The 19,882-nt window shown below is 43.0% G+C and overlaps 1 protein-coding gene across 1 annotated transcript in view; it reads right to left on the bottom strand.

Annotated features, from left to right (window-relative positions):
- Positions 1-19,882, bottom strand: part of SLC6A19 (solute carrier family 6 member 19) — a 47,696-nt gene that overhangs the window by 6,986 nt on the left and 20,828 nt on the right. Inside the window, exons 5-10 of the mRNA XM_067556302.1 lie at positions 16,679-16,789; positions 15,592-15,704; positions 13,031-13,159; positions 2,640-2,796; positions 537-741; positions 228-387 (exon numbers count right to left, since the gene is read on the bottom strand). Of these exons, the coding sequence (XP_067412403.1) occupies positions 228-387; positions 537-741; positions 2,640-2,796; positions 13,031-13,159; positions 15,592-15,704; positions 16,679-16,789 (875 nt within the window). The remainder of the gene's footprint in view (positions 1-227; positions 388-536; positions 742-2,639; positions 2,797-13,030; positions 13,160-15,591; positions 15,705-16,678; positions 16,790-19,882) is intronic.

Genomic DNA, 19,882 nt, shown 5'->3' with positions numbered 1-19,882 from the left:
TTAATGTACAATATAAATCAAGAACACTAACTCTTAACAGATATTTTTCTCTGTTTATTGAGAGAGTTTTAAAAAAATTATATTACAAAGGCTAAATTATGTTTGTGTAATTCCTGTGAGTTCCATTAGAGAGCAGATGTGCACTGGGGTATAATAAGATGGTAGCTATAATCTTCATTCATTCCTGCATAGTTTCTACAACATTTAATTCTATGTTTATTTCATACCTGTCTATTCCATAAATGTAGACAACTGAAAACATCTCACAAAAAGCAATGACCAGCAAGGGGATGGATCCAGCAAAACTGTCAAATAGTGCCAGCCAATAGTTACCAGAATTCAGTATAAAAATAAAGGCAAGCAAATAAGACCCTGCACAAATCAGACCTGTAAATATAGAGCAAAGACAAACATTTCAGTAAAGCATAAAAATTAGTAAGAAATGTCAGACTGTTCACTTATAACTAATTTTAAGACTAAAGATATTCCAAATTTCTTTAAAGATGATAGATACTGAAACACCATAAAATACCTACCTGTAATAAGTTCCTTAGGCCATTTTTTGGGTATGATATTAAGATCTTGCAAAGGTACAAGAACACCTTCCATGTTTCCAAACATAGATGACAAGCCTAAGCAGAACAGCATGATAAAGAAGAGAATGGACCACAAAGGTGAGACAGGCATTTTGGTTATAGCTTCAGTGAAGACAATAAAAGCCAAGCCAGTTCCTTCAACTCCCTGTAGACAAAAACAGCAAACTCAAAACTTAGGAGCACTGACACTATTTAGCATTTACAAATACTTCTATGTATATTGTAGATAGAAATGCATTATACTGCATCATAGTAATACTTTTCTATTTATTTTTATAAATCAGCCGTAATTCTGCATTAGGTTTACTGTAACAAATATAAAGTAGATTACTGAGATAATTTTTTTTGAATGGACAATAACATTAAGTAAAATCAAAATATGTGACCAATTTTTTCTTATAGTTTCCTCCTTATCATTGTCTCACAGTTATGCCATGAATAGAATGCTCACCAAAATCAGTGGGAATTCTGGTGGAAAAGGACTTCAGTTATAAGTCCCCTGTGCAGATGGAGGCATTGTATCAGATTGTAACAAGCCCAAGGAGTTAAGTTAAATGGAACTGGTCTTTAGTGGTTCTTTTTGTGAATTTACCTTTTCATAGAACAACATCAATTTTAAACAGAGCATCACTATAATTAGAAGCGCATTTTACACATTTCAATTCAGTAAAACAGTTTGAGTTATGCTCTGAAACAACTCTTATTTCATTGCTTAATAAACCCAAATACCAACTTTTAAAAATATCCATACTTTTAAAATATATGTTAAAATATTATTTATTTTGCAAAGTCAAGAATGCAAAAACTTGAAAATAACAGATTTACGAATGCCAGAGCAATCTTGATTTTCCCAGTTTATGCATCCATCCTGTGCACTGAATGAGGCAGGAGTCCTGTGGAAATATAGTATGTGATCATGCGATTTAAGCATAAACACAAAGGGTCTAATGCATACACACAAAGGGTCTAAATTAAGATGCCCAGGGAACTGTAAATCTGACATTCCTTAATTTTGAGTGCTTGTCTTTTGTAATCTAGTTACTTCAATGTAGGCTTTTTCATATGTAATTTCCTAACTGTTCTAAAAGAGAAAGGTAAAAATAAAGTTTGGTTATATGCAACTGTAATAGCCCCTGCCCACCAATAAATCATCAGCAGACTTTGAAAACTTAACTTTTGGCATTGCAGCACTGGCTGCAAGTAACGTAACTACAGCGTTAGCTGACAGCAGGAGAAGGTTGTTGTCCCAGATTGGGGCTGGCTGGCTTAGTCAAGGGACAGCTTGGGTTTGTTGGGGTGGAGGACTTGGCTCACTTTGGGAGCTGGGGGAACTCCTGCCCCATGTTGTGCCCAGAGGGATGGGCTATGTTCTGGATCCGGGCTGGGAATCCAGCCTTTCTTTTCTCCCACTATAGCTTCTGTGGCAGCTCCTAAGCTTTCCCAGTATGATGTCATCTGTTACATCTGCCATCACTTTAGCAGCAGAATGAGTCTGGTCTTAGAGTATTTCTGGGTTTAGTTATTATTCTGGCTGACTGCCAAAAGTTTCCCAAGGAATTGAAGTGAGAGGCGGGAAATGTCAATTTTTAACAATTTATATCTCAGCAAAAGTTTAATGGATTTTCATGGGACAGAGAAAAAAGTACTTCCCTAGGCCAAGAGCATTCCTTCTAACAAATATCAAAATCATGCTATAACTGGAGTGGATGTGAAAGCATTTAATAGAAAAGAATGCAAGAATCCTTTATAATGGGCCTGGTCTACACTGCTGCATTGGGACAACGTGAGATATGCTAGTTACATTATGGCTATGCAGCATGGCATCTTCACAACACTACATTTCAGGGAAGTGGACTAATTGAGTCAACAGGAGAGTGCTCTCCCATCGACTGAGCAGGTTTACACAGACCCACTCAATCGATGCCACTGCATCGATGCCTGCCATTGCGGCATAGTAGACATGCCCATGGAAAGAGTTAGGAAACTTACATATAAGCTCACCCTGTAATAATTCTACAGATTCCATCCATAGTGTCAACTTACATCGGTTAAGAAACTTTCGAGGTCACAGGTCTCAAACTTAAGGCCTAGAAAAGTCACTGGATTAGTCATGTTACACCACTTCTGCATCTGTTCAAAGTTTTCCTGGGTTACGTTACCTTCTGGCAAATCGAAAGCATTTGTCAGGGTAAGAATATTTCTGTAAAAGTGAAATATAAATAACTTGAAATTAATGTTTGTATGTAAACAACCTAAGATTTCATATTCATCAACAAATAAGTTATCAAGAATACGTTTATGAATAATAAGACACAATAAATAAGTAAATATAAATAATAAGACATAAATAAAGAAGACACAAAAAAGAAAAGTATTGTCTTTGTCTAGTAATCTGAGTACAGGGCTGAGAACCAGGCAGTCCACTAAGTTTTTCAGGTACAAATTCTAATGTGGCGCCCCTACTATATGTCACTGTGAAAAGGCCAGCCCAACCCCAGTGATTGAGTATGGGGTATGGGAAGAGGACAGCTAGACCCTCTACTCTGAGAACCCTAGCTGGCTAGAGGACAGGGAAGAAATCCCACTCCTGACCTCCTGCTACCAACCCTTCTCCCATTGGAGGATGGGAACGCTGTTGCAGAGCAGAAGCTCAGCCCTGCGCATGTGGGTACAGGGGATTGGTTATAGGCCACCTGACTGACTCTGGGTCAACTGGCTGACAGAGGGACACTGCTAAGAGATGTCCACATAGGTCAGAGAGAGAGCACATGCTGCTACGGTAAGGGGCAGGCCCAAATGCAACCTGAATCCAGGGTTAGGAACCTGATCCAGGGAACAGGGTGTATGCAATCCATCATCCATTACATTCCATGCCTCAGTTCAGGAGACATTATAGCGAATTCTGCCTGATTTGTACAAACAAGTGAATGAGATCCTTAATGAAATGAAGGCCGCAAACATTATCAGAGAAAGTTACAGCACTTGGGCAGCCTCCATTATCCTGGTTATGAGAAAGCATGGAAAAATGCATTGTGGACTATCAGAAAATCAGCCAAATTACACATAAACCAAACCAAACAGCACTTCGATCTTCCTCCCTGTTGATCTGGCTAGCAGAGGCTAGATACAGATACAGATGGCCCTAGAGGACTAGGAGAAGATAGCATTCACCACACACGACATTCTATGAATTTTCATGCATACTATTCAGGCTTTGCAATGAGCTGGATATGTTCCAGTGGCTGGTACAGTATTGTCTAGGAAACAAGAATTTCAAGACTGTCTTCGTATACCAGGATGATGTCATTGTGTAGTCAAAGGTTTATGAAAGTCACTTGAAACAGATAGATGTTGCATTCACCAAACTAACCCATTGTGGGCTGAAGATTAAACCTTCAAAGTGCCACCTGTTGAAGGAGAAAGTGGCATACCTTGACCATAATGTGACAAAAGATAGGAGCTTCCCTAACCCAGCAAATGTCTGAGTTGTTAAAAGGTGGACAATCATTATATATGTACCTAGGGTTTGTTAGGTACTACAAAGGACTTTCATACAGGACTTTGCCAAATGGGTGCACCCCTTCATGTCCCATTACGAGATATCTCAAAGGGCCGGGTGCTTGAAGTCTGCCATGGTAGGCACAGCAGTACTAGTCTACCTGGAATACATCAATCTTTTCAAACTTATACAGATGCTAGCAACAAAGGACTGGGAACTGTCCTCTTCTAGGACCAGGATGTACAGGAAACAGCAATTGCATATGCCAGCTGATGATTGCATAGATCAGAGCAGAATGACAAATGCTACAGCTCCTTCAAGTTAGAATTCCTGGCCCTGGTCAAAGCCATAACTGAGAAGAAAATAACCTCATGAACCTCATGGACTCTGCCAAACTGGGACCACTGGAGCAATGCTGGACAGCTGTACCTTCATGGTAGAATTCATATGTAGCCAAAGCAATGCAAATTCAGCTGCTCTATCTAGGCTGCCAATAATATTGGAGCCAGAAATGCCCCAAAGACTAGAGATTATAAAAGTGTTAACATTGTTATACTGTAAGATTGCTATCTGTCATTGAATGCAAAAGGCTATCCTTGGAAGCCACCTAACTGTTGAGGCAGTGGATCCATTTATAGGAGCTGAAGGGAAGACTGGTGTGAAGCACTGGAATGGGTTACCTAGAGAAGTGGTGGAATCTCCATCTTTAGAGGTTTTTAAGCTGAGGCTTGACAAAGCCCTGGCTGGGATGATATAGATGAGGTTAGTCCTGCTTTGAGCAGGGGGTTGAACTAGATGACCTCCTGAGGTCCCTTCCAACTCTAATATTCTATGATTCTATGTAGCACTAAGAATCCCAGGACAAATGAAGAAATTGCCCAGATTGTATTGCCTCCAGCGGGGGTTCAGCTGGTTCTCAAAGCCTACCACAATGCTTTCAGCTACTTAAAGGCTAAAAAGACTGTGATGGATGTCCACAGGTGGTTTTACTCTGTGGAACTGACCTATAGACATGCAGGAGTGATGTGAGGACTGTAAGATCTGTATCTATAAGAGGAAACCAGTAACAGGGAAAAAGACCTCTCTCAGTCCAACAGAGACCAACTCATGTTTAGAATTGTTAGCATTAGACCACCTGAAGGTGGAATCAAGCCAAAGTGAGTCATGCTGCATCCTGACTATTGTGGATAACTAAATAAAAGTCCTAGTTGCCAGCTCTTCAAAGAATCACTGTCAGATCAGCCTGAAACCAGGGCTAGGAAATCAGCCCAGGAAGCTAGCAGGTGCACAGCTGCAGTCAGGCTGGAAGAGCAGTCCAGATGCAGTAAAGAAGCCCTAACCAGTAGGATGACCCTGTGAACAGACATCTGGCAATGTTGCAACCAAGTATCAAAGAGAAGAAGATACCCTATTTTTGAACTAAGGGATTGAGGGTGGAGGCAGTGACATGGATTACAATTGATCACCATCCTCTTTGTAAGATCCCTTAACAGACTATTAGGCCTGGTCTACACTGAATTGACTGAACTAACGTGCCAGTGTAGACACATACTTTAGGAGGTCAATGTAAGCGAAGTTACGTCGACCGCAGTTGCCAAAGTGTGGTAAAAGTCAATCTAATAAAACCGCCTCCACAAGTGGCGTAGCGTGTAATTCGAATTTCATGGATCAAATTTCCATCAGTTTAGGCAGAGCGTAATGTAAGTCGACGTTATTGGCCTCTGGGAGCTAGCCCATAATGCCCTGTTGTGACTACTCTGGACATTCGTGCTTTGCTGTTACGTAGCCACGCAAACAGGAAATAGCTCCTCCCCTCAAGCCCCGGGAAATTTTGAATGTTCATTTTCTGTGTATCCAGCGTGGAGAGAGCTTTGTAGCCCAAATGTGCTCCAGCATGGAGTTGACCAGAGATCTTGGATCTCATTGGTCTGTGGGGCAAAGAGTCTGTTCTGGCTCAGCTCAGAGCCAGCAAAACAAATTTGTACATATATGGGAAGATATCTCAGGGCATGTTGGAGAAGGGGCACACCAGGCAGCACTGCCATGTGAAGCTAAAAGAGCTATTGCAGGCATATCAGAAAGCTAGGGAAGCTAACAGCCATTCTGGCTCCTTGCCCAAAACATGCCGCTTTTACGAGGAGCTGCATGCAATTCTCAGTGGTGACCCCACCACAGTGCTACCATGCAGCATCGATACCTCCGCTGGATCCCAGTCCAGGGAGAATGATGAGGGCTCTGAGGATGACAATGAGGAGAGCAGGGTGCACGAGTGCTGGGTATCCATTCTCCCAGAGGGCCAGGACCTTTTCCTGATCTCAGAACTGTCCAGCAATATACAGGACAGCAGTAACAATTGTGATCCCAGGAAAGGCACATCTGGTGAGGTTTTTTTTCTTTTTCTTTTGAGTGGTTATGTCCCTGATCCAACTTCTAAAATGGCCTTTTTATTTGGAGGGGAGGGTATTTCTGGATATTAGCAATGTTCACTGGAGGGTTACTCCTGGAACAGATTATTTATGTGCAGAAGTATGCTCCGAGAATCATCCATTGCTATTTCCAGGAAACTCTCATGCAGGTAATCTGTTACCCTTTGCACAAGGTTTCTGGAGAGGGCAGCCTTGTTTCTTCCACCATGGTAGGATACTTTTCTGCGTCACACAGCAATTAAGTGAACCAGAATCATGGCGGAACACAGCATAGCAGCATAAGGGCCAGGTCTGTACCCCAATGCTTGCAGCAACCCTTTCCTCCTGCGTTACCCTCAGAAGACTGATATTGCTCATGGTCACCTAGGGAAGACGGCCCATGTTTAAAGTACCCGAGCTATACAGTCAATCCTCTAGTCCCCTTTCTATGGCCATAGTGGGTCACCACCATAGTTGGCCTACGGTTTCTGACACTGCAATTCACCCGTGGGTGTCCTCTTATCAGCTCTGCCCACCTCCTCCCAAACGGTTCCTTTGCATATAACCAGGGAGCCCCATGATCCCTCTCATAGATAAATTTTGGACTGTGGTTTTTACCACTAATTAAGCCTCCGTATAACAGCTGAAAGGGCCCCTGGCTTACCATCTCTGTAACGGCAGTCCGACCCTTCTGAGATGTACAGAATGGCATGCGGGTCTCTCTTAGCTTTGTGCACATGAAGGGGAGTACTTTTTGCATTGTAGCAGTTGCTTCAGTTTTTTGGGTCTGCTAACAATGGCAATACTGTGCTTTTATTGTCTTGCTGTAGACACCTCGGCCTTGGCCCCCACTGCCAGAACTGCTGCAGAAAGACTTTCTTAGATCAGAAAGAGGAAAAAAAATAGTGGGATGACATGTTCAGCGAGCTCATGAATGCCTTCGCAGCCATTGAGACACAGCTCAGAGCATGGAGGATGTCCTTGTCCCAGAAACTGGACATGGAGCATAGAAGATTTGTGCAGGAGCAGGAGCGCGGTACACAGCAGGAAATGTTGCATATAATGAGGGATCAATTGGACATGCTCAGGCATCTTGTGGAGCTCCAGAAAGAGCGGCGGCAGGACAGAGTCCCTCTGCAGCCCCTCCAGAACACTCCTCCGCCTAACACTTTCTTGCCCTCCCCCACCCCCAAGTGGTCTAGGAGGAGACTGGGCAGGCTGCAGTACATTGTGCACTCCATCCCGGTGTAGGCAAGCAGAAGGATGAAGCAGCCCTGTTAAGAACTGCAAGCAACCACACTTGCTTACACAGTGTCACTTTAAACTGTGAATTTACCCTCATTTCCCTTCCTCCCCCAGCAATGGTCATTAATAAAACTTTGTTGCATTAAAAAACATGTCTCTTTATTAAGTCATAGCTTGGGTGGGGAGACTGCTGATATTGATGGTAGGGGGGATGGGAAAGAAAGGCACAAAACATACAGACATTACTGCGGGTCATTGCACAACCGGTTTCTCAATGCTTCTTGAAGGTGAAGTGCTCCACGGTTGGCTCTGAGCGTACAGCTAGCATCTGGCTGCTCAAAATTTGCAGCCAGCTTTTCAGCCTCCACAGCCCAACCCTGGGGGAACTTTTCCCCCTTTGCTTCACACACATTATGAAGAACACAGCATGCAGATATAACTGATGGGATGTTTTTTTCACTGATGTCTAGCCTAGTAAGGAGACATCTCCATCTGGCCTTTAAACGGCCAAATGCACATTCCACCACCATTCTGCAAGTGCTGAGCCTGTTATTAAAACACCCCTTCTCGCTGTCGAGGTGCTCGATGTAGGGCTTCATTAGCCAAGGGAGCAAGGGTTAGGCAGGATCCCCCAGGATCACTACTGGCATTTCCACATCCCCAATGTTTATTTTTCGGTCTGGGAAGAAAGTGCCCACCCACATCTTCTTGAACAGACCTGAGTTTCTAAATATGCGTGCGTCATGCACCTTTCCAGACTATCCCACACTGATGTTGGTGAAACGATACCTATGATCCACAAGGGCCTGCAACACCATTGAAAAGTACCCCTTGCGGTTTATGTACTCCATTGCAAGGTGGTCAGGTGCTAAGATAGGGATATGTGTGTCATCAATAGCTCCCCCACACGGCAAACCTGCCCAGTATGTCCTGCATGTTTCCCAAAGTCAATACCCTTCATAGCAGAAGTCTATAGATGGCCCTGCACACTTGCATCACAGCAGCTTCCACTGTAGATTTACCGACTCCAAATTGATTCCCAGCTGACTGGTAGCAGTCAGGGGTTGCCAGCTTCCACAGAGCGATGGCCACTTGTTTCTCCACTGTCAGAGCTGGTCTCAAGGGAGTACGCACACACTTCAGGGCTGGGGACAGCTCCGCGCAAAGCTCAAAGAAAGTGCCCTTTTGCATACGAAAGTTCTGCAGCCACTGGTCATTGGGCTTCATAATGATTCGATCCGACCAGGCTGTGCTTGTTTCCCAGGACCAGAACTGGCACTGTACCGACTGAAGATGATGTGTGACAGCCTGCAGCAATCAGGAATTGTTCTGCTCTATGGCTTGTAGAAGGGAAGGGAAGGGAAGATTTGGTAGGGGAAGTACAAGTGGGTGGCAACCTAGGCAGCAGTGACCATGAGATGGTCGAGTTCAGGATCCTGACGAAAGGAAGAAAGGAGAGCAGCAGGATACGGACCATGGACTTCAGAAAAGCGGACTTTGACTCCCTCAGGGAACTGATGGGCAGGATTCCCTGGGAGGCTAATATGAGGGGGAAAGGAACCCAAGAGAGCTGGCTGTATTTTAAAGAGACCTTATTGTGGGCACAAGAGCAAACCATCCCAATGTGCAGAAAGAATAGCAAATATGGTAGGCGTCCAGCTTGGCTTAACAAAGATGTCCTTGGCGAACTTAAACACAAAAAGGAAGCTTACAAGAAGTGGAAGCTTGGTCAGATGACTAGGGAGGATTATATAAACACTGCTCGAATGTGCAGGAATGAAATCAGGAAGGCCAAAGCACAATTGGAGTTGCAGCTAGCAAGGGACGTGAAGGGGAACAAGAAGGGTTTCTACAGGCATGTTGCCAACAAGAGGAAGATTAGAGAAAGTGTGGGCCCCTTAGAGAATGAGGGAGGCGACCTAGTGACGGAGGATGTGGAGAAAGCTGAGGTACTCAATGCCTTTTTTGCCTCTGTCTTCACAGACAAGATCAGCTCTCAGACTACTGCACTGGGTGGCACAGAATGGGAAGGAGGCGAACATCCCGCAGTGCTGAAGGAACGGTCCAAGACTATTTAGAAGGATTGGACATTCACAAGTCCATGGGGCCGGATGCAATGCACCCGAGGGTGCTGAGGGAATTGGCTGAGGTGATTTCAGAACCATTGGCTATTATCTTTGAAAGCTCGTGGGAATAGGGGGAGGTCCCTGAGGACTGGAAAAAAGCAAATATAGTGCCCATCTTCAAAAAAGGGAGGAAAGAGGATCCAGGGAACTACAGCCTCACCTCAATCCCTGGAAAAATCATGGAGCAGATCCTTAAGGAATCCATTTTAAGGCACTTGGAGGAGAGGAAGGTGATCAGGAACAGTCAACACGGATTCACTAAGGGAAAGTCATGCCTGACCAACCTGATTTCTTTCTATGATGAGGTGACTGGCTCTGTGGATGTAGGGAAGGCAGTGGATGTGATATACCTTGACTTTAGCAAAGCTTTTGATACTGTCTCACACAGGATTCTTATCAGCAAGTTAAAGAAGTATGGGTTGGATGAATGGACTATAAAATGGATAGAGAACTGGCTAGAGCATAGGGCTCAACGAGTAGTGATCAATTGCTCCATGTCTAGCTGGCAACCGGTCACAAGCGGAGTTCCCCAGGGGTCGGTCCTGGGGCCGGTTTTGTTCAACATCTTTATTAATGATCTGGAGGATGGGGTAGATTGTACCCTCAGCAAGTTTGCGGACGACACTAAGCTGGGGGGAGTGGTAGATACCGTGGAGGGTAGGGATAGGATACAGAGTGACCTAAACAAACTGGAGGATTGGGCCAAAAGAAATCTAATGAGGTTCAACAAGGACAAGTGCAGAGTCCTCCACTTAGGAAGGAAGAATCCCATGCACAGCTATAGACTGGGGACCGACGAGCTGGGCAGCAGCTCTGCAGAAAAGGACCTGGGGGTAACAGTGGATAAAAAGCTGGATATGAGTCAGCAGTGTGCCCTGGTTGTCAAGAAGGCTAATGGCATATTGGGCTGCATTAGGAGGGGCATTGCCAGCAGGTCACAGGAAGTGTTTATTCCCCTCTATTCGGCATTGGTGAGGCTGCATTTAGAATATTGTGTCCAGTTTTGGGCCCCCCACTATAAAAAGGATGTGGACAAGTTAGAGAGAGTGCAGCGCAGGGCAACCAAAATGATTAGGGGGCTGGAGCACAGGACTTATGAGGAGAGGCTGAGGGAACTGGGCTTGTTTAGTCTGCAAAAGAGAAGAGTGAGGGGGGATTTGATAGCGGCCTTTAACTACCTGAAAGGGGGTTCCAGGGAGGATGGGGCTAGGCTGTTCTCGGTGGTGGCAGATGACAGAACAAGGAGCAACGGTCTCAAGTTGCAGGGCGGGAGGTCTAGGTTGAACATTAGGAAAAAGTTTTTTACTAGGAGGGTGGTGAAGCACTGGAATGGGTTACCTAGGGAGGTGGTAGAATCTCCATCCTTAGAGGTTTTTAAGCTGAGGCTTGACAAAGCCCTGGTTGGAATGATATAGCTGAGGTTAGTCCTGCTTTGAGCAGGGGGTTGGACTAGATGACCTCCTGAGGTCCCTTCCAACTCTAATATTCTATGATTCTATGATTCTAAGGGCAGCCTCGGTGACATTGCTGTTTTTTATGCTTTGGCTCCACTCTTGCCTTTGAAAATACTCCAGGATAAGCTGCGAGGTATTTGTCATGCTCACAATGATAGTGCAGAGCTGAGCAGGCTCCATGTCTCTGCAGCAATGAAGAGTGCATAGCATACCAAAAAAGTGTGAAAACCCGTTTCCTGTTTGTTTGGGACAGGAAGAGAAGGGGAAGGAGCGCTGCATCATGGGATGACGACAATCTTCCCAGCTGTTTCCGGTGCTAGTTGCACTGTGGGATAGCTACCCACACTGCACTAATTTTAATGTCGACCTAAGCGCGGTGAGTGGGGATGTAAGAGTCCAGCGCAAGGAGCGTGGTGTGATCACATTCCTGCGACTTCTAAAAATCAGCAGGTGAACGTCAATTTAAAGTAAATTGACTTCACTCTGCAGTGTAGACATACCAAGACTGTTTTCAGGTATCCCCTCAATTTAACTTTTTTGGGAAATATTCATTGCTGGTGTAAGCGTTAGAGGTAGTTGGTAATTTTTGTCTAAATCGTCATTGAAAAAGTTCAACTTTTCTTTAAAAAAATCAAAAACTGAAATTCTACAATTCAGAAATGCTGCCAGGGCCTCATGGGAGTTGTAGTTCTGGTGCCTCTGGCTCCCAATAACCTCTATAAGCTATGTTCTGTGAATAGACTGTATCTCTTGTGATGCCCCATGTTCTCACCTCATAGTGAAGGGAAATGGTTGAATCACGGAAGTCCCCAGCAATGGTGCATCCTGGGAGATGTAGTCCTGGTCAGGAGCCCATTGTATACAGGATAATGAGGACATGAGGAAAGCAAACTACAACTGTGGCATACCCGAAATGAAATATCTTGGGTTTGGGCTAAATTATTTTTGGCTTTCAGGCAATCAGCTATTCAACTAAAAAAAAATCAATGGAAAACAATCTCTTTTCACACAAAAAATGGGTTGGTGAAAAACCAAATTTTCTGCCAAAATATTTTCACTGACACATTTGACCAACACTAGTAAGCATACACAGTTCTGCTGGATTCAGTGGTTTATGCCTGATTATGCTAATGGTAAATTTACCCCATTACATGTAAAACTATAGTTATTTCAGCATTCATGGATAGTGTGGGTATTTTGACAATTTGATTTACCTCTGTGCCAATGGGAATTACCTCCTTACTAGCTGTTATTTCTGAAAGAACTGTATTGAAAAAATTATGTCACAAAATGGAATACCAATGACTGGATGATTTTAACTACCCAAAAACACCACTGTTCAGAACTTTCAAAGACTAGGATGCCTCTAGGTAGAAAAGGAGGACAGGTCAAACAAATGCCACTCGTTATGGTTAGTACCACCATTTTGATATATTTACTTTTCATTTAGAATGAAAAAAACACATCTTAGAAAATTAGATGATCAAAAGTTATTGATCTTGGATATGATCATGATTTTTTTTAAGTTACAGTCAGGCTGATGCAATATGGGACCTGATCCTGTAACTGGTCAATAGGGTTCTTTGTGAGAGCAAGTGCTATTCACATGAATAATACAATAAATTGGGCTAATGATGTGGAAAGTCAGGCTTCTTCCGCCCATGCTAAACAAAAGTCTGTGTAATTAAGTTTTCTTGCAATTTACCTGCTAAAACAGTCATCATATCTCTCTGTTGCTCTGAACCCAATGATGGAGTATATGACAGTTGCTGCATAAATGGATGTGAAACCATTGATCACAGAGATAATCACAGCATCTTTCTCACAGTTGTTGCTGTAAATCAAAAGAGTTTAGAAACAAATATGTTAACTAGGTTGAATTAAAATTAATTAAAAACTGTAACCATAAGAACTTTAACATCACTTAGTCATTTTTGTCTTTAATTAGCTTAAAAGACTAACATAGCCACTTCAAACTTTCAATCTAGTTAAAATTAATCAATCTTGTGCAAAGGTTATGCTTGAAGAAATAAAGTTGTAATTAAGATAAATTATTAATGTGGCAGAGTCTGGATTAGAATGGAGGAGTCTCACCGTCATTCCCATGCTTGAAAGATGGTTTTGTTGGAAGAAGGGGAAAGGATATGAATAATGTGACTTTTACTCATCACTGTGAAGACTATCAGCCCTAGTGACCACTTTATATTTTACCCCTTACAAATCAAGAACTCTTGCATAGTTTATGTTGGTTTCAAGGTTATCTACACAATAAGAAAAACCTAAAAACTTTTTTAAAGTTAGCTTGGACTTGTATCTATCCCCCAAATTAATGGGGGCCCTGCAGTTAGAGGCTTTCAGGGCCCCAAATGTCAGCTGTCTGCATGTGTAAATGAAAGCTCTCTCTGGCACAAAGAGAAAGCATACCTTTTTGAGGATGTACCCATTTCATCTCTTTTGAAAACTTCACCTTGGATGTGAGATACTCACAGAGATCATGAAACAATGAGAAGTTCTGTGCATTCACATCCTGAATAGTGTGCTGAAATACGGCAAGATGCATCATATCACACTGTGACAGATATGCAGCCACAGGTAATATCTTTGGGGACCATATTGTATTGAGTTTATATATCACTGTGGGCCAGAGATTGTATGCAACGCCAAAGGGGAGAGGTACCACAGCTCCTCTAGGAATCAAAAACAGTGGGGAGTGATTAAAGTGAATCACTTAGATTGTAAACATATATATATACCGGTTCAAACTTGGTTTCCCAGAGATCAACAGGCAAAGAAAAGGCTTTTGATGTAAAAAACTGGGTTTAGACTAACTCAGGGTCTTCTTTCTTATCCAACAAACAAACAGGACCTCCAACAAGAGAGGACTACTGGTATGTTTAGCGTGTTTAAATCTGTTTATTGTTGTTGTTACATTTTCTCTGCAATGCTTTTACTTTAAGAATAAAAGCTGTGTGGTAACTCGTAACTGCTGGCAATACACAGTTCATAGTCCTTTGAGAGTAATCTATTAGTCAGACTGGCTTGCTTCTTTGTGTTCACTGATATAACAGTGCAGAGAGCTATGCAGCCTTAAAACTTCTTGTTTCACAAAAAAGTGGGACCAGGGTACCTGTCTAGAGACAGGTGACTGCTGGAGACCTGAGACCTGCCTGGGCGCTCCTGTTGTGGATACAGGTGCAGTAACCTGAAACTATAACACATGTTATCTAGATTCATAGAGTTTAAAACCTGAAGGCACCTAGTGTGATCTTCTATGCGTCACTTGTCATTAAATTTCACCCATTTACTGCTGTTTTGAAGCCACTGCATTTTGTATGATGAGAATCCCATAGCAAATGGCACAACTGGTATTTGTTACAGAATGCCTGTAACATTCAAGTTTCCATAAACAGAAATTGAGACTTTCTGGTTAGCATAACTCAAACCTCAACTCCATTCATTTGTCATAATTTCTATTGAATTGATAATATATTTTATCTCTCAGTGTATGTAATGTATTTCTTCGGAGCAAATCCTGCAATCTTTAGTTTTACTATTCAGACAAAATGCCCAGTGACGTCAAAGGGAGTTTTGCTTGAATAAAGTGTAGGAAGAAATGCAATATCTGGGCTCTGAAAAATCAAAGGACTACTGTGTGTGGAGAAAACTCAGGCACAGTACATAAAATGCCAGGAACTGCCCAAAGATTGAATTTGTTTGGAATTGTCCTATTTAAGTAGCAGGAATTATCCCCCTGCTGACCTGACTTGGATTCTGCTTCTTAAACTTACAGAGTTGCTGAGCACTACAGAGGCTCTAGCTAGCTGTGCAGGAGCCTGATGACTGCATTGCTTGATCACTGGCATGATGAGTTCTGAAGACACCAAGTTTCCACAGAATGGCCTATTTTGCCATTTCCTCCCCTGCTTTACAGTTTTGCTCAGAAGGGCGAGAGAGGGAAAAGGGGAGGAGAGATTCAGTATGTAGTGACTCACATCACAGTGATGAATATATTAGCACTATTGTGTGCATTGCTGTGCTCTGCTAGGATATTAGAGAACCAAGGGATACAGGGAAAAGGGGATGAAGTTTTGCTCTCTTATCCCTCACCGAGGAGATGTGCTGAATCTGAGTCTTCTCCCCTTTTGGAGCTGAGAACCATCCAACCCTAAATAATTATGTAATTAAAGGGCAGAGTCTAACTGCAACATTTTATCTCAAATAATGAAATACTGATTTCAGGTTGGACTTTTTGTTCTTGCTACTTACTGAATGGAATTGTAACTAGAGAAGGAGATGAGGCCTCCGAAGGCAAGGGAGAAAGAGTAGAACACCTGGGCTCCAGCATCCAGCCATGTAACTGGGTTAGCCAATTCAGTAACCTGAGGCATCAGAAAAAAGGCTTCATGAATATATAATATGATAGATTATGTTGTATAATATTACAGTTTACGCTGAGCATCTGAAAGTCACACTAGTGACAGGAACAAGTTCCTTCGAGATGGTGGTACATATGTAAAATCCCACTCTCAGTGGAAGTTCACACTCTTAAAACATGGAAAGCAAACAAATGAGTGCTTTTATAAATTTATGTTCTTTGGAAAATAAACTATTTATGTGTTAAAATTAAATATACATAGTTTTTAAAAACAAATATGTAAAAAAACAAGATTATGCAAATAATTGTCTCCCTGTAGGTGACAGTAGGTTCCTCACCTGTTTCCTCCAAAAAGTGTCTAAGCTGTACCACTTAATACGGATTGATCAACAGATAAACCTGATATCTGGGCTTCCCATGGCAGCTGAACACTTATTTTAGTGAGAAACTACTATGAAACTAAACCATTTTAACATAGGCAACTGGATAGAAAAGGATGGAGTTATAGTCCTAATTCCAGCATTAATGTTTGAAACTCAGGCCTACTCCTTTCTATTGGTAAGGTATAGGAGCATTCTAGAAGCAGAATGCAGCAGGAGGTGAGGTAACAGTTCATATTGCTCTGGAATGATCCTTCTGGCCCATTGAGGAGTTCATCAACTTAATTTGAAGGGAGTATATTCTTTTATGTCTGAAAGAATAATCAGCATGATAAGAAGCATTTAAGATTTGAGACCGTAATCACTACTACAATAGAAGACCCAAATGGCTTGCATGCAATTATTAAGTTTCCTAATGTATTGCTCAAATGCAAAGAAGGACTCTACCATCCAACTCAACCCTTAGGGCAATGGCTTTAAGGATGCCAGAAGGATAGTCAGAATACATACTGATGGAAGGGGTTTATTTTCTACTTGTCATTAATGATACGGATATCTACTTGGCCTCATTCACAGAAAAAAGAATCCAACTACTTACATTGGGAGTGAAGAGAAATACAATTCCATTGACTGACCCTTTCAATGTCAAGCCGCGGATCAGGAAAATGGTAAGCACAACATAAGGAAGAGTTGATGTTATATATACTGCCTGGAGAAGGAACATATAAATATTTAAAAGTGTGAGATAAAACACTGTTTCATGAAAAACAACACAGAAAGAAAGAAATGAAAGAAGAAAATAATGAAATGTGAAATAACAGATAACAGCAAAAAGTGTTGGACCGTTTATGTTTGAGAAATGCAGTATGTACCTGTACATTTTGAGTTTTTACTATATATATTTTGAGTCAGTGCCCAATTTAAGATTTAAGTTATAATCCTTCCGCATTCAAGTCAGATCATTCTGTCATGACTACAAACTAGGGGGAAAAAAATCTACAGCCTGATGTTTGATTATTGCTGTTGACAATTAGGGGCTATTATAAAAAATTGTTTGTGCCTTTCTCTGCACAAAAAGTGCAAACAGAACATCTTCCTAACATAAGTGATAGATAAATAGCTAATGTCTTTATTACATATGACACAATATCCTGTAAAAGTTCTTTCTTCATATAATGTAGTACCTATCACACCATAGTAAATTACATGCCACAGCATAGTGAATACCACCAAGGGCAAGGACCAAATTGTTTTTTTAAAGGTATCTAAAGTTAGGTTCCCAAGTTCCTATTCAGTCAGCTAAGTAAGGGACTGGATTCTCAAAATGTTGGTTTCAGTGACAGCTGCTGGATGCTCAACATTTTAAAAAATCAGGCTAACTGTTTAAGTGCTTAAATATGCAGTTAGGAGCCTAACTTTAGGTTCTTTTTCTTCTTTTCCTTTATGCCGTTTTTCCTGGTGAGGGTTGCGGCAGCAGCATGGAGCGTTCCTACGCAACAGGTTCCAGCTCCTCCTGGGGGATTCCCAGGCGTTTCTAGGCCAGTCGGGAGATATAATTCCTTCAGCATGTTCTGGGCTGGCGTTGGGGCCTCCTCCCACTGGGTCATGCCTGATATAGTTTCAAAGGAAGCCTACCACAGGGCATCATTATCCAAACCACCTCAGCTGACTCCTCTCTATCCAAAGGAGGAGTGGCTCTACTCCAAGGATCTCCTGAATAACTGAGCCCTTGACACTATCTCAGAGAGTCAGCACAGCCACCCTGTGGAAAAACTTTATTTCCACTGCCTGCATCTGTGATCTCAACCTTTCAGTCACTAACCAAAGTTCATGACCATAGATGAGGATGGGAATATAAATTGACCTGCAAACAGAGAGCTTTGTTTGAAAACTTAGCTCCCACTTCCTCACCACAGATCGGTACAACACCCACATCACTGCCACTGCCGCACTAATCTGCTGGTCAATCTCACACTCCCGCTTACCATCACTCATGAACAAGACCCCTAGATACTCAAACTCTTCCATTAAGGGCAGTTGCTCCCGCTTCACCTGGAGAGAACACTCCACTTTCTTCCGGGAAAGAACCATGATCTCTGATTTGGAGGTGCTGATTCTCATCCCAGCTGTGTCACACTCGGTAGCAAAGCATTTGAGTGCGCGTTGGAGATTGCAGTCTGAAGGAGCAAGAAGGACAACATCATCTGCAAACAGCACAGGTGCCACTTCCAAGTTCCTGTACCAGATATACTCCCCAAAATGGCTGTGCCTTGAAATCCTGTCCATGAATATCATGAACAGAAGTGAGGACAGGATGGACTCTCGGTGGAGTCCAACGCACACCTTGAATGAATTTGACTTAATGCCAAGAATATGGACACAACTCTCTGAGAATAGAGGGACCGGGTAGCATGCAGCAACGGCACTGACACCTCATACTCCAGCAGCACTTCCCAGAGGACATCTTGGAGTAAGCAGTCATAAACTTCTTCAGGTGTACAAAAAAAAGATAGCCTAGGTTAGCAAATTCCCATGACCCCTCAGGTATCTGTGAGAGACCAAAGAGTTGGTCTGTTGTTCCATGTCTGGGACGGAAAACCGCATTGTTCCTCCTGAATCCGAGGTTCAACTAACGGGTGTTGCCTCCTCTCCAACATGCTGGCTTTGCTGCGGAGGCTGAGAAGCTTTTTCCCCCTGTAGCTGGAATACATCTTCTGGCCTCCTTTCTTAAAGATCGGGACCACCACTCTGGTTTGCCAATCCTGTCTTCCATGCAACATTGAAGAGGCGCGTTAACCATGACACCCCAACTTTGTCCAGTGATTTCAACATCTCCAGGCAAATCTCATCCACCCTTGCTGTCAGATATAGATCCAATCCCACTGGGGGTTTCTGGCACTGCCTCCTGAAAGGAGGGCATATCCACTGGGTTGAGGAGTTCCTCAAAGTGCTCCTTCCACCTCTCAACAATCTTCTCAGTCATGGTCAGTGTTTTACCACCCTTGCTGAGAACAGCCTGGGCAATGTCCTGCTGACCCCTCCAAGGTGATGAATGGTTTTCCAGAACACCTTTGAGGCTGTCCAGTAGTCATTCTCCAAGGTCTTTCCAAACTTCTCCCAGGCCTGGGCTTTTGCTCCGCCACAGCCCTCCTTGATCGCCAGTACCACTCAGTCGTATCAGGAGTCTGATTCACAAACATTTCTTGGAAGGCCTCCTTCTTTGCCTTGACACCTTCCCTCACCAATAGCATCCACCAGTAGATCCTAAGGTTGCCACCATAACAGGCACCCATCGCCTTCAGGCCACAGCTTTTCATGGCTGCCTCAACGATTGAGGTCCTGAACATGGTCCACTTGGATTCAATGTCCACAACCTCTCCTGGAATGCAGGAGAAGTTTTTCTGGAGGTGGAATTGAAGTCTTTCCTCACAGGGTCCTCCCCCAGACATTCCCAGGCAACCCACACTGATCATTTGGGCCTCCCATGTCTATCTGGCCGGCATACTATGTGTTGGATTCAACTCACCACCAAGAAGTGATAGTTTGATAACTCTGCTCTTCTCTTCACCTGGATGTCCAGAAAATATGGTCTTATATCTGGTCTAATGACTATAAAATCAGTCATTGATCTTCAGCCCAAGGTGCTCTGGTACCAGGCGCATTTATGAGCAACTTTGTATTTGAACATAGTTTTTGTTATGGAAAATCCATGACTAGCACAGAAGTCCAACAACAGCTCACCTTTCGGGTCCAGATCAGGGAGGCCATTCCTCCCAATCACTCCCCTCCAGGTATCTCCATC

The sequence above is a fragment of the Emydura macquarii genome, unplaced genomic scaffold, assembly GCF_026122565.2.
Source record: "Emydura macquarii macquarii isolate MOO-44397 ecotype Brisbane River unplaced genomic scaffold, CSIRO-AGI_Emac_v2 contig_1704, whole genome shotgun sequence".
NCBI classification, from domain to species: Eukaryota; Metazoa; Chordata; order Testudines; family Chelidae; genus Emydura; species Emydura macquarii.
This window is presented reverse-complemented; position numbering and strand designations above follow the sequence as displayed.